Source organism: Ambystoma mexicanum, chromosome 14, assembly GCF_040938575.1.
Source record: "Ambystoma mexicanum isolate Mex_15411 chromosome 14, UKY_AmexF1_1, whole genome shotgun sequence".
NCBI classification, from domain to species: Eukaryota; Metazoa; Chordata; class Amphibia; order Caudata; family Ambystomatidae; genus Ambystoma; species Ambystoma mexicanum.
In genome coordinates, this window is record NC_090940.1 from 177,131,620 (window position 1) to 177,155,807 (window position 24,188).

Sequence of the window (24,188 nt, forward strand, 5' to 3'; positions counted from 1 at the left end):
GACTGGATCCAGTGTTCCTAATAGTAGAGGCACTTGCACCTTCTATCAGTATGCTATGCTCAGGAAAATAAGTTATGTGAATGAACGGGTATGGGAGCAGAAGCTCCAGAATTGGTGGGTTCCAAGTGAAACTAACTCTACTTCAGATGCGTCACCATTGGGTAAGATATCTAAAGAGGACTCCCCTGTGATGATCTCATCTTCATGAGAAAAAGCCAGATTCACTTGGGCGCTAGAGGGCGCCAAACAAGTTGCCCGCCTGAACAACGCTCTGCCTAGGAGCGGAATATCCATTGGAAATAGAGCAGCAAAGAAGCATGTTTTTCCGTGATTTCTCTGGGGACTCGTCCAGCACACAAGGTGGTGCTGCGGTTAAAGGCTGGAGGCTCGAGATATGGTGGAACAGCTGGAACCCGTCTGAGGTGTTGCGTGCGCCTGGGCAGGCTGTGTGAGCGCAGCATGGGGACACTCAGCTGGAGACCGTGCGGGCCCGGTGTCCCGCCAGGGGCAACCGGGGAGTAGGCTGTGCTAGGAATTGGATCAGGTCTCTCGCTGCAGCGGATCTAAACAGAATACTGCATAGCCAAGGCTCCGGTACCTGCTATCAGCAGAGTGAAGACTCTGAGGAGGCCGCCTGCTTGGCGAAGGAGATCCTGACATGGGGGCAGAACGAAGACTTGTGGTCCAGCGAAGAAAATGTGATATGCAGGTGGGCTGATTAACACAAGTTATAACGTCGTCCTGAGCTCCTGAGGATTCTGGTACTTGTATTTTTCGCACTTGATTTTGCTGGCAGGTGACTGGAAACAACTCCCTCCATAGCACAAATCTTCCCCTTGATGGGGGGAGGGGGAAAGCCATGGTTGTGGCTCTCCAATGTAAGGCATGATGGCCCTGCTGCACTGCCTTGTAAGCCCGGGACTCCTGGAACAGTGCAGCAGGGCCATCATGTTTACAGTCACCTGCCAGCAAAATCAAGTGCGAAAAATACAAGTACCAGAATCTTCAGAGCTAATTACCTTGTCACACCTGAAACAGAAATGCAGACCCACCTGAAAAAACAAAGAAACTCAGCCTCCCTGAAGATTGATGAAGTCATGAAAACGTGCGGTAGGAGGAGAAGCTAAAGACTGGTAACAGAGCGCCTGCCTTCACATCTTTAAACAGTACTGGTGCAGTGTATCTCTGGACACCGGATTGTGCTAGTCCATATGTGTGCCATGTGATGAATCAGATGGTGTCATTGCTCCTTTCTCAGCTGTGACCTCTCCCCATGTGGCCAGGGTATGGGAGCCATTGCCTGATCCTGACCCTGGGTGCGGTAAGATGAGGGTGGATTATATGGGGGAGACCACCTCTGGGGGAGTAGCAGGGCATCATCGGACAAGGCATGGTATTCCACTTCCTGTCTTGAGGATAACCCATCTCTACTCAATTCCTTAATGGAATGTTGTTTCACCTTCCCTCATCCACCTAGGAAGGGTACTGAAAACCACCTGACAAACTCTGTGTGAGCCATCAAGATTTGATTTGACTTACGCTCCAAAACATCAAGAATGGACTTCTATTCCCATAACTGCAAGAATACTGGGACGAGGAAGATGAACCACGTAATGCAGTGCGGAAAAAACAAGAGTACAGGTTGTGCTCTAGTGGTTGTGAGCACAGGCCCGTAGCTGGGAGATTTAAATCGCAACAAAAGCTGACTGAGGTGCGCTGCTGGAGGGAGAAAGCTGCTTCTCTCTGGACGGGCCAAGAGTCCGTAGAGCTGCAAAGGTTGCCGTGGAGCCATCTGGCTCAAGAATACCGAAATGGAAAGCTTACTGAGAGAGGAGACCCGCTGCAAGAACACCAGAAGCCAGCACCGGGCTCCTGGGCATTTGCTGGTACAGAGTGGCAGCGTTTCCTTTGCCGAAGCCGTGGGAACAATAAAGAACACCGGTGAGAGCCGGTGAGTCCCCGAACAGGAAGCAGGCACACTGGGGTGTATGGGCAGGCATGCTGAAGGTGAAATAAATGTTAAGAATACGAATGAAATACTTGAAAGAGAAAGAAACACTGAACCTTTTGTTGGAACGGAAAGCAAACAAGAAGTAAGAGACTTTAAGTTCAGTACGTTTATACAGTACACATTGAAGAAAAGCCCTGACATGATAGTGTACCTGGCAGGCAGTGTGTTCGATAGAGGAAACTCAAGAAAATATTAAGTTTAAAAGTGTATGCAGCGCACACGTGAGAAAACCCCTTGAAGGAGAGGATGCCAGGCAAAGTAAAGCTACAAAGTGTGTGCATTTAAAAAAAAGCCCTGGCATGAATGTATACCAGGCTAGTGCAGGTGTGTTTACACGGGGAAAGTCCTGGTAGGGAAACATATCAGGCAAGAACTAACTGAATAGTGTATAAGAAAAATGGCAGCTAAAAAGGGATATAGCAGGACTAGCCAAACGCTATGGGGAACCAAGAAAACAAGGAGTGAAAGCCTGGCAGGAGAGTACACCAGATATCCTGACCAGATAAAAAGCCAAGTTGTTTTTGTGGAACAGTTACATTGTGGATTAACAGAAATTCAGTGAATAGATATCTTTAAACATACAACAGAGAGGCACCTGCAGAGGAGAGATCTATCACCCACTCTGTCTAGAGAAGCGTCTGACCCTCAGAGATTTTGAGGTAGCAGAGCGAAGGGCTCTTGAATTAAGGTATTTCGGCAGAGAGAGTTGGATGTAGTCCAGGCCATGGCCCCAGAAAGCGTTGTGGTCGATGCAGTGGGTCTTGAACTTGATCCTTCCAGCCACCTAGAGCCAGTGGAGATATTTCAGGACTGCAGAGATACAGTTCCTGGGCTTGAGACCAAGGATAAGTCTTGCAGTCCTGTTCTGGATTAGTTGCGGAGGGCGGAGAGTGTCGGCAAGTAGATTGAGAAAGGGGCTGCTGCAATAGTCCAGCCTGGTGAGAACCAGGGCTCTGGGGACACTGAGCTTCTGGGGGAAAGGGAGAAAAGGAAGAATATCTCTGAGGAGGTACAGCTGGAAGTGGGCCTTTTTGGCAAGGTCTGTGATGTGCGGAGAGCAGGAGAGGGTGGAGTCAAAATGACACCAAGGTTTTTTGCCGCGCAGGAAGGTGAGGGTAGGGGCCCAAGGAGGGCGGGCAGAGTGAGATGGGGAAAGCAGGAGCAGGGGTCCCAATGAGAAGGATCTCCGTCTTACTGGCATTAAGGCAGGGATCATTGGAGGCACACCAATCATGGATGGACAGTCGGAAATGAGCGAGGGAGATGAGGCTGCTGAGGGAAGCCTGAAAGGGAGCGGAGTGTCATCTGTATAACTTTAAAGTTAGAAGATCAGGTGGAGATCAGGTGGGCCAAAGGGGCCAGATTGACATTGAAGAGTGTGGGTGAGAGGATAGAGCCCTGGGGTACACCACATGAGGAGAGGGAGGTGGTGGAGAGAATGGACCCAAGTTGGACCTGGGATGGTCAGTCCAGGAAGAAGGTCATCCACACCAGATCCTGATCCGTTGTGCCCAGGTTCTCAGAGTTGATTGATCAGGGTGGCGTGATTAGCCATGTCAAAAGCAGAGGAGCGGTCAAGGAGGATGAGGACAGAGGGGGAGCAGGTATCCAGATTGGAGAGCAGATCTTCACAGGTGTTCAGGAGAGCAGTTTCTGTGCCTCTGGCTTTGCTGAACCAGACTCGTGGTCATAGAGACAACCAACAATCCATCAATGTGGAGAGTAGGCTGGGAGATTGACAGCTTTTCCAGGGGTTTGTCCAGGAAAGGAGTGATAGAAATTGGGTGATAGTTTTCCTGACGGGTAGGATCGGCAAAAGGCGTTTTAAGGAGGGGGTGCACAAGGGAGTGTTTCAGGAGTGAAGAGAAGATCCAGTGGTGAAACAGTGATTGCAGAAGTTGGCCAAAGCTGGAAATGGGGTCCTTGAAAGACCCCATGGAAGCACCTGTTTAGTTGAAACCTTCATAGATCGGACTTATCTAGAATCATTGTCGGGTGTTGTCAGAGAGGAGGCGAAAGGAAGAGGAGCGGGAGAGGTGGCCGGGGGTGTGGGTGCTGAGTGAGGAAGACGAGGAGGAAGAGGAGAGTAAGGACAGGATGTCCTGAGGTTTCATGGTGAAATAAGAATCCAGCGCTGTGCAGACAGCCTGGGAGGGCACAGGAGAGGGTGGAGACTGCAGTAGGATTGGCCAGCTCCATGCAGATTTTAGAGTTCGGCCTTGTTAGATGCCTCAGAGACACAGGCTTGGATATGGACCTTCTTCTTGGAGAGGACAGAGTCTGTATTGCCTTTGGAGAAGACAGCAGGCCTGACTAAGAAGCACTTCACAGCTGTATTGGCAATAGTTAAAACTCCACACCCCACATCAACCAAAATCCATAACGTACAACTATCCCAAATCTCATTCCAACGCAATATGTATTAGACTCAAAACAAACAAGCTGAAACCCCCCATTACTGTATCCCCCTTGGTAGCAGGAATCATCCTTCTTACCACATGCCAGAGCTGCAAAATGGTTTTACGGGTTCTAACCAATGGACACCACCATCAGCAACTACTGTGGTACTGTCCAAAGCCTCACCACCAAACTGCCATCTAGACAATACAGTGAGTCATCTGATACAGGAGCATGCTTGCGAATGCGCTGTTGGCCATGACATTGGATACGTTTTCATACAAAAGGATTGATCACAATGCATCTTTGTATCCTGAACTTAATATACCAAAATCATTGTACCCCACAGAATGTCGTTTGGGATCTGAGCAGCGACATTTACACGGCCACATGGCACCTTATGCATAACATTCTATCTACATGTATATGTACAAAACCATTGTTCCCCGTGCTAGTTTATGGTCTCAATACATCGAATTCCGTGATGTAATGTAGTCACATATAGCACTTGGGCAAGAACACTACTCGGATCCAAACAGTAAAACTAAGGCACACTGTACCTTAAGAGCTTAAGAGCTGGACCTTGAACACTGTCTGCAGTCTGTCACTGACCACACACTAATCCTCCATTAGCCCAATCTTGCCACATCTCCGCCAGCCTGAGACCACTAGCTCTCTTTGTAGATAATTCAAAACATGAAGCCTGACCTGAAGCTCTCCATTTATGTATCACCCACCTTACCCAAAATTCCTTTATGAAGCGTACGAAGCATCAGGGCATGAGGTCTTGCTACACATAGCTAGGATTGCGGCTACCATAGTATCATCCAGCCCTTGCATGCTCTGAGCACAGGCACACAGCTAATTATAATCAATACACCCAGGAGGGAGTACTGACAGATGGCCACCAATCGCCCTAAGGTATAACGTATAAAGATATCCAACATTGGAACACTGGGCACGCATTTGCCGGTGCTGTCAGGAAAGCGTAATTCACACGGACCGAAGAATGGCTGAAAGAAGGGGTTGGAGAGATCAATTTTCACTTGCGCTTCACCTGAGCGAACAATTAGATGGACATGTCGACCCCTGACAGCACACCAAACCAGTTCTTCCCATTCCATTCAGTTTCACACCTATTCAGGAATACCCATTGTCATTCTGTGTTTGTCAGCAGTACCTGAGCATATAAACATTTCATACGTCCTCTGGGCATTGGAAAAGCCTAGAACTCCATATGCGTACGCCACACAGACGTGTTCTCTTCGTATGGTCTGAACTCAGCTGGTATATCATGACTAACACTTCCTATTAGAGGAAAGACCCATAAACAAGTCCCAACAACACGATAAGCCATTACAAATAAGAGTAACCCCCAGCCAAATCTAAACAATTAAATAATGATGAAGTAACGAGTAAAATGATTGTAATGAGCAGTGAACACTACTAACATTAAAACATTGGTTACACAATTCATGTACCGAAAAAAAACAGAATTAAAAGTGGGCATATTATGCCAAATCAATCCTTGAGCTTGAGCCACTGCACAGCTTCCACGTGGTCACCTATGCATTTCACCACCCCATCAACATATAATTTCAAGATAGCGGGTTTAACCAACATGGTCTTTATATTCTTCTCCCTTGCCAAAGCCTTTGCCTTAGTGAATGATCTCCTTTTCTCCAGTATGTCCTTAGGGTAGTCCCATCAAACAGTAATTTCCCTTTGTCTTTTGCAGCCTTCAAGATCTTTCTCTTTTGCAATCATTTGCGTCAGCACCATGATGACCTGTTGGGGTTTGTCAATCATAGCTTTTCCAACCCTGTAGGCGCAATCCAAATCAATCGCGTTAATAACCTTCCTGCCAAGTACCTGTCAGAGCACTTTAAGGACTTGACCGCCCAAAACATTTTCCAGTTCAGCTTTTTCCTACAAGCCCACCAAACAGAGATTAAGATTTCCACACATTATTTCCAGGTGTATGTTGTGGGGTAAAATAGCCCTGAACACTATAACTAAAGGCCGGAGTCCGTATGAGTGCTCCCCACAATGAAAGGCACACTGTGAATCCACATGGAAATAAGGCCCTGCAATGCTTAAACGAAAAAATGTGAATTCAGGCGGCAAAGCCTGGGGATGCCTTAAAATGTTCCTTGCCACACATGAGGGGAAGACATCAGAAAACATTTGAAAAAGGTCTGGAAAAGATGAGACAATATTGGCAGAAACTGCAGCATCCAGCGTGTAAATTTGTGTGCAAACTTGCACTGCAGAATTACTATGACCAGAATCAATGCCTTCACAGTCGGTTTTCCTTTTAATTTAAAGACATGCTCCTCAAAATGTGTGCAAAACTTTCAACATAGGACTTTGGTTCCTGTCATGTTGGGAGCCTGATCTAGGTTAAAATGCTGCAGTCAAATGAAGGCCTTTTCCACGGCTGGGACTACAAAAGACTTTTCGATTTTGCCTTGAACAATTTGTAAAACCAGATGTGCATCAAAGTCTTGAAAACTGTAATTATGTTGCCCACATGTAACCTTTGCATCGTTGCAGTGATATTTTAATAATTAATGGAGTGAATTTCCAGAGTTTGTCAAATTAAAATGCAAGCTAAAAAGGCAATTTCAGCTCAAGGAAGGTTAAGGGGAAATCATTGCCAGTAAGTTTCAATTCCTGGCTGGGAATCCCCCACAATTCAAGCTGGATTTCAAAGGTGTGTTGCAAGGGAATGGGCTGGGAAAGTCTCTGGATCCCCAAGTTGTATGACCAAAAGCACTTAGGCCATCATAAACATGGCCATTACCTTTTGAAGCTGCAGGTTAACCTAAACAAAAGGGTCCCTCTTGACTTCCGAGCTAAACACCAGATCTCTGCTAGGAGAGGGGGCAGAGTGAAGGTGGCGCTTCACACCCATTGCATACAATCAGAGATATGCTAATTTAGGGATAACTTGGGAAGTATTAATCATACACTGTCAGATTTATGAAAGGCTGTCAGTGAGCTGCTGTTGGTGGGCCAAAAAACGATTTTGGGGACACCAACCTATCAGAAGTTATTAGAAAAAAATTTATTGTGTCATCTGCATAAATATGACAATCATAAAACTGTGAGAAAATGTGTAACAGTCGATAGGTACTGCCCATCAAATGCCAGATTTTTATGTGATCTAGTTTGGGCATAAACTAAGAACATGTGACAGTGCCATAGAATAACCTACAAACTTCTAGGTCGGATCATTTGATTCACAAGAAAATGTGTCCGAGTATGCTGGCATATGTGGCGTAATCTGATGAGAACGGGCATTTATCAAAATGTGAGATTTCCACATACAGAAGCCAGATCCAACCCCCTGTCTGTCATATGATTGATGGGGTTTCCTCCCCTGGCTTCTCAAATCACTCCCCCATTCTCTGGACCTACCGGCTTGTAGAGTGGGAGGAACCCTTGGCCACTGCCCTATCAGTTGTGCGAGAAGGATGACACATCAGTGATGTAATTTGACTTGTAAATAGGTTACTCTACCTCAACTGAGGATTCTCTCTACAAAATCTGAGGTGTGCAGCTGACAAAAGAATCTGGAGCTATCCTTGCAGGAGTGGGCCTAGTCTGGGAGTGAAGCAGGGAGCTGAAGTAGCTGATTTGGAGGACAGAGAGAGGCATTGACTGACCTCTTGATGGTCCCTGCAGTGAAGCCCTGGTGCCCTTGATGACCATAAAGCCCTTTTCTCGTGCAAGTATAGACCTCCCCAGCCATAGATTAAACAAGTCCTATCTTCTCAAGCACTACCCTAGAGACTCCCCATGGGAAAAATTCCCTATCTTATCTGTGAAATTCAGTCATTTTTCTATTGAAAAGTATTGTATTTGTCTGTGCATTGTGGTAACTCTCCCATTGACAAATCCTTAGTTCACCTGTACATTTAAGTCCTTTTTCCCATGGAACAAAATCATCCCTTGTTTGCCTGTTTATTATAGTCCTTTTCCATCTGAAAAGTCCTTTGTTTGCCTGCATAGTTAATTCATTTTCCGGTGGAAGAATCCATTGTATGTCCAGGTATTTTCGCCATTTCCCAGTTAAGACTTTCCTGTGTTGGTGTAGATCCCTAGCATATTTGATGTATTAAATCAGTTAATTCCCACATTACTTCATGGAATGGGGAAAGGTAGCATTCAAAACTACCTCTCCCTTTCCTGTGTCTTGCGAGTCATTATAAATATAAATTGTTCCCCAAAAAGTCAGTTCCTTAAGAGCTGAAAAAACATTTTTTTTTATTTGTTAAAGGGGGTTGCAAAACAAATCTCCATTTTCAGCTGTCATATTGAACCCAAACATTTGTTCCCATCGTGAGTAATCCCTTTGCCCAAAGCCTACCTGTTAGTTGCCCCTGTCATTTTCGCTGAAAACTGTGGTTTCTATGTGCCTTTCTCATTGTTGAAAGCGTGTTTCATTTTCAGCCCCAGCAAAGTTAGTCTAATTTCCATTTTTGTTTTTCTAAAGATTGCACTTGACCAGTTTAAACCAGTTTTTCCTAGATTATATCTCTTCCCCTACTGTACAATGATCACTGATTTTGAATTGCATTCCCTTTTATTTTTTGTTTTTTCTTATGTGTTGCTTATGTTAAAATCTAATGTCCTATGTATGCTAGCTAGTCTGTTTTGAAGCTCTATTTGTCTTCTTGTGTAAGCAGCCCGGAGTACCCTTGGGTGCTGCCCCATAGCAGTAGTATTAAATCATTGAAACCCCATTTTTCCATTGTCGCAGGGTGGAGTGCTCAACCTTACTGCAATCATTTGAGTGGAATTGTTTGGTATTGCATTTCATAAAACAAAATCGGAGTGGCATCACTGTATCTCTTAACCTGGTTACTGTCTAGAAGTCTGTGCATTGTGTTGCCACAACATTAGTGGCTGCTGTCATCCCTTTGTTCTGATTGGATATTAAAATATTGTGGGGTTGGGGGAGGGGAAATTAGGATGAACATTTTAGGTTTTCACTGTTGGAGAATGTAAACTACCTATTTGTATAACAGGTTATTATGAATCTCCAGCAATGTTCTGTACAGTTCTTGTTCATATTCCTGAAATCTTAATAAAATTGAAATAAAAATAATAAATCAATAAATGATTGATTGACAACACACTGTCCTGGTTCCTGGTCTATTGTGAAAAGGGGAGGTTGGGTGTGAGACGGGTTGGAGGCCTCCTTAAAAAGAATTCTGTGTAATAATATAAAGCGTTTTATTGTGTGCCACCTTCATTTGCAAGGGAAGAGGTCCCTGACTTGCTGGTGCTACATAATATACAGTGACGGTGTTCTTTTTCTTCAAAAGAGAGACTTTGCCATGCAGATCATTGTAAGCTCTGAATCTCCCAGCAACCTCTGAAGCCAGTCCTCTGTTGTCAGACTCCACTTTTGAGATCCTAGACTCTAGAATGGTTAACCTTGGAACTGAACTCACTAAGAGAAAACTTAATCTCTCCCACATCTTGAGAGACCTTCAATAAAAGGGGGCGTAAATATCCCTGATGCGAGGACGTCTCTTGAGGATGACGGCCTTGTTTGGATTTTTTGGGAATAGGGTTCTCGGGTTTATCTATCTTCTTCTGACTCATATTGCTCATTGTTGTAGGCCAGGAAACTTCAGTAATCCACAGACGAGGGAGGCAGCAGGAGCTGCTGGATTAAGCTGCTGCCTGGTCGGCTGACATCCCAGAATCCTTTTTATTTTTCAGAAATGTTTAATTTCCATGGATTGCTCGGGCCTCGGTTTGGCACTTATTACCCCTTTTCATTTTTTCCATTCAGGTCGAGTCTTGAATATCAGGTTCAGGTAATTTAGTTCAGTTCAGGGGCTTCACTATATCACAGCGAGCCTTCAGTGATTTGCTTTTGGAAGTAGGGCTTTCTCTATTTCTAAGGCTTCTTCTTGCCTCACGGGCTTTAGTGGTTTCTCATTCACTCTGTTTCTTCTTACTTTCTGTGGTAGCACCCACTGTATGGCAGTGCACCTTCTGTGTTGGCATCGGGCTATTCAGAGATTTCACTATTTTTCTGTTATCCTTGATCTGTTTACAGGGCATACATTTTTTCTCTGGCTTTCCTTTGCCTGTGAGCATGTATTTATGTATTCTCGCATACGAGCAGTGGTTAGTTGGTGATTTCTAATTCTGTGCATATGTTTTTGTTATGTAGTCTTTGTATCCCTGAGTAGACGTTGATAAATCGCATGTAAGTTGGTCAGTGGTTCGGCAAAGTGGCCCGAAGGTGGAAATATGAAATACTTAGCCATCTCCCCTGTGTGAACCACATGCTAAATCATTATTCAAATGAGTGTTTGTTAGATTTGTGCAGTCAGTGTTGTATGCAGATTGTTGTATGTTCTGTGTTTGCTGATGTGCTGTGGATTATTTTAGTATATGTGACTGAGAATTGTGATTTATTGCCAATGTTTCATTGTCTTTTCGTATGTTCAATAATGTGTCTATGAAGTGTAAATTACATTTGATCAGCTTGGTACAGTTCTTTAAATGTTTTTTGACCAAAAGTCTCCAGACTTTCTTTTCAGTTTATATAAATCTTGGCCTTGAGCAGTGGCTTCGCAGGAATCAAATTTAGGAGGGGCACAGAGGGGGCCACAGACAAAAGTAGGGGGGGCGCCTATAAAAGGGCAATGTATGACGTCAGAAGCACTCCTGGAGAGAATCTTATGTGCACACCAATTACCCCACTGCACCTCCCCTCCCATCAGAATGCGGCGCTAAACTATTAATTCACTAATGATACATCGTTAGCGGTTTTGTGCACTACATTCTGATTGGAGGGGCTGCTCTTGGCTGCAGGTGCAATTTAACAGCTCTTCATTGTTGTGTGGCAGCATTGATTGTGGCCCTGTGTGTGTGCTCTGCTGACAGACACAACAGTGCATATAAAGTAGTCCAGCTGAGGTAGGAGGGCACAAGGGGACCCCAGGATTTCAGAGGAGGGGCAGGGCACCCCAGCAACACCCCCGCCCCTAGTGATGCCGCGGCTTGGGAGCTGCTGAGACATGAAGAATATTCGGCTCTCGCTGCAAATGCAAGCCCCACTTTAAGCTTAGCGTCCTGTCCTCGGGTAGCATTGAAAACGGGCCAACAGTATCCTTTGCACACCAGCCAGACTGCAGTAAGCTGCTGAGGCCCCTATGCACCGTCTGTGATTGCATTTTACCCCCTTGGCTGTCGAGCAACTCTTGCAGTCCTTCCTGGCCATGAGCCCAGGAGCTGTCCTTTCAGCACTGCCTGTCTCTCCAGCTGGGCTGGGAATTTCACAGCGTGGTCTTGTCTGCCAGCAGCTACTGGGGTTTGGGCACTGCCTGGTCCTGGATCGGCATCAGAATCATTGGGGTCGGATTATCCTCACAGCCGCAGTCGTTACATTAGGTAATGGGTTTACAAGGATGGGGGCTGCACAGAGCTGTCGCAAGCTGTGCATTCTGCACGGCTCCACTCGGAGCCAGCTTCCTGCAGTCTGAAATGGTATTCAAATGAGAAATAATGTGCACTCCGTTTCCATTTGCTATGGTGCTTTGCTGCTGTTAATGACTTAATTTTTAGGATTCGTATCGGTTTGATGGTAACACGGAACACTTTTTTCCTCCATAAAAAATGACTGCGCAACCTGTGTCTGCTCCCCTTCCCGGTTCCCAGCCGCCCACTCCCGATGCGGGTCCGTGCCCTTTCTGTCCCTTCCTCAGCCATACCCGGCCCCTTCATTCCACTTTGTTTTTTAGTTTGTGCAATTAGATAGCCACTGACGAAACTAATGCGCGTGTGCAGGGGTCTGCAACCTGTGGCTCTTGAGATGTTTTGGACTACAACTCCCATTAGCTCTTACCATTAACTACGTTGGCTAGGCTGATGGGAGATGTATTTCAAAACATCTGCAGACACCTACATTGGAGTAAACGAATGTCTTGGAGTCCAGGTAGGATGGAGATGGTATACGCGTGCATATAGAGGGCACGTAGTTTGTGGGTGTTTGGTTATTTAACAACCCCCATGGACAAGCAAATCCTTATGGCCGTTCCCACCTACTGCCCGCACCCACTACCTGACCCTCTCCTTCCAAAAGACACCCTCCTGGGATCTCTTTGAGCCTGTTCTATCAAGATGTAGCATCAAACCTTAGCCTGCCAGTGTTCTTTCTAAGCAGTCAGCTGAGAGTTAATGGCTTAATTGCAGCTTTAATGTAATCAAAATGCCATAACCAAGTGTGCCTTCAACTACTTGATTTTATCTCTTTTAAAATACAATAGTTGTGGCTTGAGGTATTAGATAGGCATTTGGCAGGTACTGCCATCCAGTGCCCAGATAATCACTCCCTTGTCCAGCTGTTGTGATCTCATGGCCATTTAGTATCATTATGTCAGTGCCCAGCAAATGCCTATGCCATACCTACACAAAAGCCCAAACTGTTAGTTTTGACAATGCTTTTTTTTTCATGTTCCGACCTTGCTGTATGCACGGCAACGCATCCATTGTACGTGGCAGGCTGCAGAGACAGCAGTGCCCCTTCACAGAGGACACCCAGTGACCCTTGCGTCTGTTTCTTAATCAGTAACTGCTGGACCCATATGCATGCAAGTACAGGAACCGACCCTACCCGCCCTGAGAAGAAGTTGGAAACACACCACTTCAAGTGTTGGCAATAAAAGGCCGTGGGATTTTATTGGTACAGATATGGTTATGTGGAACAATAACAATAATCTCATATCACAATCATATCATACTTTTGGGCACCGGGTCCAGGGGTGAACCCCCACCTGGCCCGTGCCCGCCTTGTCCCACGACTTGTGGTCACTGTACAGTGTCCTGTTTGTCTCTTCCCTGTTTTTTCTCCCTTCTTTTGTAGGGTGGGAAGGTTTTGTGGAAAAGAAGGAAAAGTGTGGAAGACGCTGAGTGAACAGCGAACCTCCTGACTGTTTGGTTCCCAGTTCAGGGTCCACAAACAGTTTGTGTTTCACTGTGAGCTGGTCCGCTCTTTTTATAAGACCCAGGGGTAGCCCTGGGTCTTTGATGTATGTCTGTGGGGGCTGAGGCCCAGGCCGGCTGTAGCCGACTGCACCCCCGGGGGCGGGGCAGATCATTGTGACCTCCCTACCTGACTGGTAGCTTCCTCTGAGTGCTTAGCACTCTGTTGTTTTGTGGAAGGGTGAGGTGATTGTTCACACCTCACCCTTCTCTTGTTTTGTAGTGAGAGAGACTGCGTGTCTCTGTGGTAAGTGAAGGAGAGAGGCAGGCCTGGGAGGATAGGGGGGGGCTGCCCCTCTCATGGGCCTTGCTGGATGGTACTGGCAGTTACTCTGCCTCGCTTTGGGTGGCCCTGCAGCATTGCCCAGAACAGGTTGCCCTTTCATGAGTGAGACCCCTTTGACACCCCATCTCCTTTTTCTATGGTGTTTCTGTGTGGAAACCGGGACAACTACAATTGGCTGTGAAATAACGACCGGGATTCATTTTTTGCATTTTACCTTTCTAGTTGTATATTACTTGCTGGTTTATAGCTGCAGTTGCGATTTGCCCTGATTTCTTGCATGGACTTTATTCGCATTATGCTTTAGTTTAATTTCTGAAATTGAAATCCATTTGTAAATTTACTGTTAGTCGACATCCAACTGCAGATACATTTGAATCCCAAAAAGACTGAATTGGTAAGTTTCTGTGGAGCCTTTTAGTTCTGTGAAGTAACGTACTGCAAACTGGCTCAGCAACTCAAACCAGAATGCTGCATGCTCATTGGTTCACATGCCGGCCACTGTCTCCCAAGCGATTTCTAGCATATCCATGAAAACAAAATCGTGTCGGCAGTCTGCAGAGTGCCCCTCTTAGAATGGGAAAACCAAGGAGATGATGGCTGGAAGGTTTAGAATGAATCTTAACCACTGGCAATGCTCTGGGCAACCCTCCAGACCATCGTTCTTCGCCTGCCAAGCCATTACAGAAGGGGAAAGACCATGTGCAAATCAGGCTTTGTCCCACCCCAAAAGGGGCAGTCCGGCCCGAACGGCTAGGTCACATCCCTTCTGCACGAGACCACAAGCGTCCCCAAACATGTTTCGGCCTTGTTGGGCCTCATCAGTGAGGAGTAGCTTGGGTATCTAGGCCAGCAGGCACGGGGCATACCCATCCCACTCGGGGTGACAATGCAAAAACAAAGAGGTGATGGCTGGACGGTTTAGAATGTATCTTAACCACTGGCTGGACCCCTTTTGCAATGGCGCAGACGGGCTAAAAAACGGTGGTGTGGAAGGTTGCCCAGAGCAAATGCCAGTGGTTCAGATTCATTTGAAACCTTCCACCTATCACTTTTGTGGTCACAGTTTGTCTCTCCATGTGAGAGAGGGTATGCCCAGACGTGGGTCCCTTGCTCGCTGCGCCATACGGAACCAGGCTGCACCTCACTGAGGAGGTCCAACAAGGCCGAAACATGTCTGGGGTTGCTTGGTTTTCTGTGCAGAGGGGACTTGGCCTAGCAGTTCGGGCTGGGCTGCTACCATTGGTGGCGGCAGCTGACTGATTTGCACATGGCTGGACCCCTTTTGCAATGGCGCAGACGGGCTAAAAAACGGTGGTGTGGAAGTTGCCCAGAGCAATTGCCAGTGGTTCAGATTCATTCGAAACCTTCCACCTATCACTTTTGTGGTCACCTCTTAGAATGGGGCCGCTATACTTTCCCTTTAATAGGTGCTTTTTCTCTGTGATTCTGAAGTTCAGGTGAACTACCAGGGAAATCTACTAGTTGGTGCTGTGACGTATATGGCTTGCTTTTTAAATGGCCTGGTTTGTTGTTCAATGAGAGGTGGCGTGCCAAGAAGCTTCTGTTGGGATATGAAGCTGTAAAGGCTAGAACTATTTTACATGGTGCAGCTAGGAAACCTAGCCAGAAGCTTGTCCGTTTAAGGAAGGTGCTCATAGAGTGTGGAAAGGTAGATTGTTAGCAACCTGTGCTCTGGGGGAAACCGTCCTGTCATTGTTCACGATCCAACTCCAGAGCAGTGTCCATGTTATACTATTTTTATGCACCAACTCTTTGTACACAAAATCACATCCGTCATTAATTATTGCACAAATGAATGAAGTTTGTGCTTAATTTGACCAGAATCGTAAATCTCTTTGCGAGTTTAGGACCATTGGAAAAGGTGGGAAACCTTCTAATCCGGCATCTGTTTTAGATTATATTAGGAACGAGGCTTGGTATTCTGTCATTCGTAGAATACTCAAAACAACTCTTCTGATGGCTTCTGGACTTGGGTCTGACACAGAATCATTTATAGAGAATTCTTGATCCGTTATGCTCGATGGGAAGAGCTGGGATTTCAAGCTGGTGGATTCATTAACTAGTGTTTTGGGAAGATCACACCGGTTCTCTTTTGTCCATAGAGTTGCTTCTTTGAGAAAAGTGGGAAGGCAAAATAGTCTCTGAAAGTAAATTTGCATTTAAAGGGAGAGGCACATTATTTTGACTTTATCAAGCCTTATTTATTAACCGGTTTTCGTTTCTACAGAAATTGATGAATCTGCACTACTTTGAATATATTTGTTGTAAATAAGTATATTAAGTGTTCAAAAAACATTATTGATTACTTCTTAAATTGATGAAAACCGCAACTTTACATATTGTTTTGGAGACTCCAGTGGCCCTGCTGCTTCTTTGGTGCCCTGTCAAATGTGTTGTAAATTCAAGATGGCTAATTGATTTCCCAGCCTGGTGGGGGCTACATTCTTTACCGTTGCACATTGTTTTGGATTCCTAAATAACTCTGAAATAGCTTCCAGCATCCGTGTTGCTGCTGCAGTCCAAGGAAGAGACTTCTCGGATTTGTTCTGTATTTCTTGTGACTTTCTTCAGTGGAAGCCAGTCAGTGGTAATCATAGTTTCCCTTTTTTAATCAAAACTAAGAAAGTTTGCCTTTATCGCTATAAACTCAAAACTATGGTCCACATTTGTGGACGGTTTAGAGTAATGGGCACAAGAAATCGTTAAGACAGAATATGAACGTTCCAGAGATGCCGCACATTCTCTTTGCTAAGGTAACATACACGTTTCCATTGAAGAAAAGGCCATGAATGTGCCAACGTGTATCTTGGCTGAAACTTGGTAAAGGGTTCGACCAAAAAAATACCTATGCGCTATAATATCCACCTGTAGAAGTATTTAAGACAGTGGCCTGCTGTGTGTACACTTCCACAGAACCTACCCTGACAAGGCTCAGATCTAGTATAATATTTCAAATGGATTGGGAGTGTAGTCAAACGCGCACTGCCATGAACATGTGTTAATGCAACAATTACAATCTGAGAGCTCTAGTGACAGATACACATATTGTTTGCACAGATATATTTAATGGGATTGATTTAATATATCTGTGCAAACAATATATGTGAATCTGTTACTATAGCTCTCAGATTTCAATTGTTGCATTAACACATGTTCATGGCAGTGCGCGTTTGACTACACTCCCAATCCATTTGAAATGTATCTTGGCTGTTCTGACTTGAGCCTTTTTGCAATGTGTATGCAGCCATGAGGAAGAATCTGACAAAGGGTTTGAGTCTGCCTATCCCTCTAAAGAGATGACATAGGAGACCATGAAGGATTGCAGTCAAGAGTTTGCAAGGTCAGTGCCTCTCCCCATTGAAACTGATGACCAGATGGGCAGTGTCTTTAAATTGCCATCCTCGGGAAGATTCCCAATGCACACTCCTGTCACCCCATCCACACACAGACACACAATGTATATCTTATGATTTTACATCTTCACCACTAATTTGTTTACAGAGGTTTGCATTAGAACAGTGAACTGCACCAACAGAGGGTGAGACCCATAAAACACTAAATTTAGGAGATGTAAGAATGACGTAATAGAAAGGTTCTGTGAAGAATCACGGGATCGCATCACTTCTCCTGAGAGGAGAGCCCTTCCTTGTGAGGTGAGGGAGGCAAGCCCGCTACGTGATATTCCTCCTAGGGGTGGTGACAAGCAGGACATCGCACAGAGAGACTCCCCTCTTGTAGACAAGGAGTCTTGTTCTGTGAATGAGCTCCCTAACCCCCTTTCATATCATTCTCCAAATGCCAACATTTAGTCCGTCTCCTCTTGACCTACCACAGTTCCTAATCCACTGGATTGTATGAATTCCAATAATCACCGAAAAGGAGGCATGAACGTAAACCAATCCCCCTCCCCCGCCCTTAAAGTAAAATGTATGAAGTGAAGGAGTTGGCAAAAGGGGAGATCCGTCCAGTCTTCCGTGTATTCACCCCTCTGGGCCCCGTGCCTGCGTAACTTGAGAAACAGGTGGCATTGGGCAGAGGAGAGCGCTCAGATCGTATTTCCCCCTCACTCACACCCTGCTCCCGTCTTTGCCTGGGGAATGGCTGAGCAAGGCTAAAGTCAGGCAGGCAAAGAGGAGTACTCCATGCCCAGAGATTATAGCTGCGGACAATCCTAATTGCTATGTTTTGTTAAAGTTCTCACCACCACTTCACCGCCTCACCTCCCAGGACCACATTTGCAAATGGAAAGGTTCTGTGTGAGTAGATGCGTTGGGGGTGATGGAGTGTTGTTGCAGGCGTGCCAGAAGGATAATTTTTTGGGATTATGCTCGTTATTCTTTAATAATCGTGGTGCCCTAGTTGTGTATGCCTCGCTTTTTAATCTCTTTAAAGTGCTCTGAGTAGATTTGTCAATTTGACGGTTTATTTCACAAGCTGTATTTTATGAATTTGAAGAACCTAAATGACATAATGTAATCTATTTCTTTATCTTGTAAATGTAAATATGCAGCCATTCTTGGGAGGGCACCAAAGTGCTCTGCCTTATGTTCCATGATATTCCCATCGATCCAATGGGGGCCTATAAGGCAGTTAATTTGCAGTGTATTGTAATGTTTGTCTCAACCACTTGCAGTTTTAAAAGGATGCCTTTTTTTCTCGTTTTGCTCCACAGTACTAGAGATAGACTTCACAGAGCTGGCTCTGGAAGAAATTATCGGCATTGGGGGCTTTGGGAAAGTCTACCGAGCTGTGTGGCAGGGGGAAGAGGTGGCAGTGAAGGCAGCCCGGCAGGACCCAGATGAAGACATCAGCCAGACCATTGAGAACGTCCGGCAGGAAGCGAAGCTCTTTGCAATGCTGGAACACCCCAATATCATTGCACTGAGAGGGGTTTGCCTGAAGGAGCCCAACCTCTGCTTGATCATGGAGTTTGCCCGCGGAGGGTCGCTGAACCGCGTGCTGTCAGGGAAGCGGATCCCTCCGGATGTGCTGGTGAACTGGGCGGTGCAGATTGCCAGCGGAATGCATTACTTGCACGAGGAAGCAATCGTTCCCATCATACACCGGGACCTCAAGTCCAGCAACAGTAAGTCCTTTCACAATGTTCCATTAAAAAATCACTACAATAAAATGGGTTTTCTTAACTCGTTCAATGCCATAAATCTCGAGAAGCCAAATAATTTCACATTTGTTTTTGTAATGTTGATTGTTCTTTTAACTTTTTACATGTTCCCTAGCGCACTGTACCTCCACTTCGCACCACCATCCTTTATTATTTATCACATATAAAAAGAGCAACCTGGCACATGGGCTGAAAACAGCACTCCCCAGGGAAACCACTTGCCATGTCTAGAAAAGGTTGAGACCAGTTAACAGAAGTACCTGGTGACTAACAGAAGGTCCTGCGCCTTTCTGTTAGGAAGGCATGGCTGGTGTATGACTTGTGAAGAATCAATAAAGAGCATGTCGGTGCTGCTGGTAGAAAAATAAACCACAGGGGATCGTGAAGAACCCAGTATATTCAGAAATCTGTGATCTGATGAACTTTAGGCATCCTGCTATGTGATCCACATACATTGGACTTGCTACCATACGGCGTAGTAGTGCCATTTCCTTTGTAGATTGGATCTCTTTTATTACCTTAGTACGTCCATACAAACCAATAGGTTGATGGGAATTGGTTTGCAGTAATATGGTGTGTGGATGTCCTTGGTCAATAACCCTTAAAGAAATGATGCTGCAGTACTCAGATTGGCCACAGTGGAGCCTCTGCAGGTATGATATTGTGAAGCGCACACTTAATGTGGAGCTGTGCAATTGGTATAAGAGAACTTCTTAAGGGTACGCCATGAACCCAATGCACAGATATGACCTTCTTCAGGGGCAAGTAATAGTGGTGTCTGAGGAACCTCAGATCGGAAAAACGAATTAAATAGGTTTTGCATTTCTTAATCCTGGGCAGGCTTCATCAATCATTCAAATGGCCTAGCGTAATTCAGCAGATTTCCGTGGCTACGGACTCTAGTTCAGTGGCAATCTTCTCTGACTCTCTCACATACCAGTCAAATGGCATTCATATGGACCAGTCATGCATCTAGTTGCCTCAGTTGCACTTCTATTAATTTGATCTCAAATGTAATAGATTGTTGGTTTATACCCGGAGCCTTATATAACATAATCTAGACAACCCTAAAGAAGTGCCTGGCCTAGGTGCTGGTGCCATAGAGCCCATAGCCAAGCACCGGCCATTAACCCCTTACATGCCTGGTAAAAAAGAAACCACCATAATCCCTGGACACCCACCTGCTGGAAATCGCAGCTCTGTCACACACGTCTCCATTCACTCATAGGTCCAAGTTAAGACCTTAAAATGATGGTGCTTACATATCTCTACATAAGGATCTTTAACTCACAAAGCAAGCATGCCTGCTTTTACGTTCCAATAATCTGTACCTTGGTGAAGGCACACATAGCCTAGGGGCCCATATGCCCCCCCCCCACTAGTGGTCTTAGTTCACAGCAAAGTACTGCCCAAGTCTGTGGCGGCTAAAACCTGAGGCATAGATGGGACGGTGTAGGGACACAGTACTCTGTGAAGTCTAGGTGCCTGGTCTCAGAAGATGTATGGCCAATGGAGAAATTGGGTTCAGGTTTCTGTACACCACTTAAGTGAAGGACGGCCCAGCAGTTCTTTGCCTGAGGAAGATTAGGTTGAATAATGGATTCCCAAATTTAGTTATGTTTCCTAGTTCATGAATTTGAGAGTGCCGTTTAGTGACCCCTCTGAGCATACCTATATTGGAGGCATTTCCTGCTCCGGTTCTGTTCTCTTGATTTCTTATACGAGAACGTCGGGGCTGGTGGAAGGGTGTTTGCTGTCCTAGACCAAATGCCATTTAGCAGCCACACCCCATCCTGACCACTGCATGACCTGCCTCTTATGAGCCCTGCCACTTCGCATGCAAACAGGCACAGAGCTGGCCACAGTAGTGCACGTTTTCTTTTCACACAGATTCTGTGGCCAGTTCCACTTGCAGCTTTGCAAGCTACCCTGATGGAGAACAGGAAAGGCATCGGCAGTAGCACTACAACATTTCTCTTGCACACAAAGCGGACATCAAGTGGGCAGAAGCACTTGCAAATTCCAGCTCCCAAATGGAAGGCAGAATTGGCAGCACCACTGCAAATTTCCCACACATGTAGAACAGGAACAGCCCGTCGTGGATAACACATTTTCAAATTGATGTGCTATAAATGTTTTTCACAAATTAGTATGAACAAGCACCGTGAGTGAGCCAAAACCAAATCAATGGCACTTATGGGCCACCTCTGAGAAATGTATTGAAATAATAAGGCAAAAATGGAAATGGTGCATTCTACCGCTTGAAAAATGAATTAAGGGCCATTTAATTTACAATCCATTTGGTCGTGTGAGATACAACATATTCTAATAAATGCCAGTTCACCAACAGTACACCATTATGTGAGGAGTCAGTAATGCGAGGTGAGGGGGACAACTGTATTTGGCATTTTATTAACAACAGAAAATGCAAAAGAAAAACTAGCTAAGCATACCCTAGCAGGGAGTTCCCTACCTAGTCAGGTTCTAAGGGACAATCTCCTAGCATACACAAAACTGGCGCTCACACTAAACAACAAAACATTCAACATAAATACATGATTATCAAATAACCAGTGACTTGGATAACTTCTACTTGACCTGGGTAGATCTTTCCTAGGAATGTCCAAAGTCAATATCACTCAAAGAAAAGAAAAGTCTTGAATCAGTTCTTGACAGTTAAACAAAAAAAAAGTTCACCCAAACAGAAATCCACTGGTAACAGTTCTTTTGTTTATTTCCACAAAGAAAACTGCACCAATGGGAACCCTGGATCACCTCCTTCTAGGAGAAGCTTCACAGTTTAAACAAAAGTACCACTTTTGCTTCAATAACTGTCCTCTTCAGCATCTTTGATATAACTTGTCAGGATGCTTCTTCCAAGGGGGTTGCTTTCCTCATGCCAACTACATTCTGCCAATGATCCTGTGAAAGCAGTTGCTTCCCAGTGTGTTGCTGCTTCGATCACCTTCAATATAATATTCTCTGACAATTACATAGACAACCACAATTATGTGAATTCCGCTGCAACTTGGTACTTTGAGAATTTATTGGGCAAATCACAGACACCTCTTCAACCTCCACAGGTAGGCAAGGCACTCTTCCTTCCTAGGCATACTAAAGGGGCATCCTCTTGGCCTCTCTTGTCTCTTTACAGCCTTCTGTACATCTTCTGGCTACAAATTAACAAGGGTGGTCCTGGGAGTCCCTCTGCCAGACATTAGTCCTGGTTACGAGAGACTTACCCAGAGTCTTTAGCTCACTATCTTTCACAGAGAAGAAATATCCCAAACATATCAGTCTTTGTCCTGTCCACTTCAAAGGACTTTAAAGACTTGCATTTCCTTTTATTCAATGCTGATCAGAATCCCAACCATTCATATGCAACCTTTCCTTGATGTAAGGTTCTTGTAACAATTCGGGTAAGAAAGTCAGCTGCTACCATTCGAGTGACTGCCAATAACCTTCTCCCTCTTAATTGTAGACACGCGACCACTCCGGTACACCTATTTAATGTAACCATGGAAAATAAAGGTTTGTTTTGCACGTAAGCTCTTTGACTTGTGTTAAGCGTGCATGTGATACATTTCCTTTGTTATAATGACTTCCCACTGCAACAAACAACGTTTACTCTCCTCTACTGCAACGCAAGTTCAATTAGAACTGGTTACAATTACCGGCAAGGAGTTCTTCGTGAAATGGAGTACAGAGCTTCACTCATCGGCTCCAAAACACTGCGGTTGCAGGCAGCTTCCACTTATCGACTTTCCTTCTTGCTTCTACTTCTTGCACTCTTGGGACCCACGTCCCTCTGCAGCATGGTTGTCCTTGATCTGGTCTCGACCACAGAGAGTCTCCTTCTCTCCTGCTTCCCTCAGCTTGTTTTGGCACACGCCCTCTGGTATCTGCACAGCCTCAGCTCTGCAGTCACAGCTATTGGGCACACCTGGGGAAGCTGATGACTTCTCCCAGTCTCTTCCAGTACAGCCACAGCCCTACAGGGTTTGTGAGCACAGGACCAACTCAGAATCTCCAGGTGAAATCTACTCATCTCTCGTTACAGCGTCCCTTATGTGGTCACACTTCCTAATAAACTTCCAGCCACATGCTCTTCTCCTCCTGCTATTACTGCCAGCCTTCCAGCTCCGTCCTACTGCTCTTTCCTGCTGCAGCCTGTATGCTCCTCAGGTGAGGCAATTGGCTAAGGTATAGGCCCTTGGTGTTAATTGCCTGACTCTGGCAAAGGTTGTTAGGCCTACTTGCCTGTTCCTTCCTTCTGCATGCCTCCTCAGCCCTCTTCTTCGTCATAGTTCCTGAGACATTCTGGGGCACGTAGTTCAATTTATGAAAATTAGGTATTTCCACTTCAACACCTTTTAAGGGTAGTTGTAATTCACTTAACATTTTAAGATGAGGGATTGTGTAGTTTAACCTTATTAGAGACTAATGGTGCAGAGAAAGCGACCCTCTCACCATTCCCTGTAGTGTACATTTGATATTGAGGGGGACATTTAAACTTACGGATTTCAAAGATATGTTGTTTTGGATGCAATAGATTTAGATATTTAAATCTTAGGTTTTATTACCTTAGTTTTATCTGTAGGCTGAAGGCCATTATGTTATGTTAATGTTATTTGGCATTTATATAGCGCTCTATATATCATTGGTATGATCTCAAAGCACTGGTAGGTTGAACGCCCTTGGGGACCGCAGTTCAGGTCAGTAGAGAGAGAAAGTATTGTAGGGTGCATGGGTGCAGCAGATGTGTGCAGCTGAGGTAATTGCCAGATGGTAGCTGCATCCTAGCGTTAGGTGGAGAAGATATCAGTTGAATGTGTTCAGTCTGGTGGGTGGACACCCAGACTGGGTTCTGGCTGCGTTAGGCCTGTAGGATGCTTGGTGAGCAGCTAGGCCGGATTGTCATGGGATAGCTGCCTTTTATTAGAGTGATGGGGTGTTCATGGGGTAATGTTTGTATGTGAACAGCTAGGCTGAATTGATCAGGGGTATAGCTGCATTCTAATTGTGGGAATGTGTAGAGTAGAGAGTAAGAGTAATGATATGGGATGGGAGTGTTAGCGTGGGTTTATGAGCCAGTGCAGCAGGAGCAATTTCTAGGTTTGAGGTTATTGATAAAATGTGTTCTTCTGTGTAAGTGTGGCACTTGCCGACATTTTACCATCCGGTCTAGATGTGATGCAGGCTAATGTTCACAACTCTAAGTGTGGCATTTGCTAACATTCACAATTCTATCTGGGTCTGGCGCAGGCTAATGTTCGTGGTTCTATCTAAATGTGGTACTTGTTAATATTTGACAAAATGTATCTAAGTGTGGCAAT

The 24,188-nt window shown here is 45.3% G+C and overlaps 1 protein-coding gene across 1 annotated transcript in view; it reads left to right on the forward strand.

Annotated features, from left to right (window-relative positions):
• The window catches only part of MAP3K9 (mitogen-activated protein kinase kinase kinase 9), a 623,616-nt gene that overhangs the window by 46,446 nt on the left and 552,982 nt on the right, over window positions 1–24,188 (forward strand). The window contains exon 2 of the mRNA XM_069638859.1: window positions 18,403–18,816. Within this exon, the coding sequence (XP_069494960.1) occupies window positions 18,403–18,816 (414 nt within the window). The remainder of the gene's footprint in view (window positions 1–18,402; window positions 18,817–24,188) is intronic.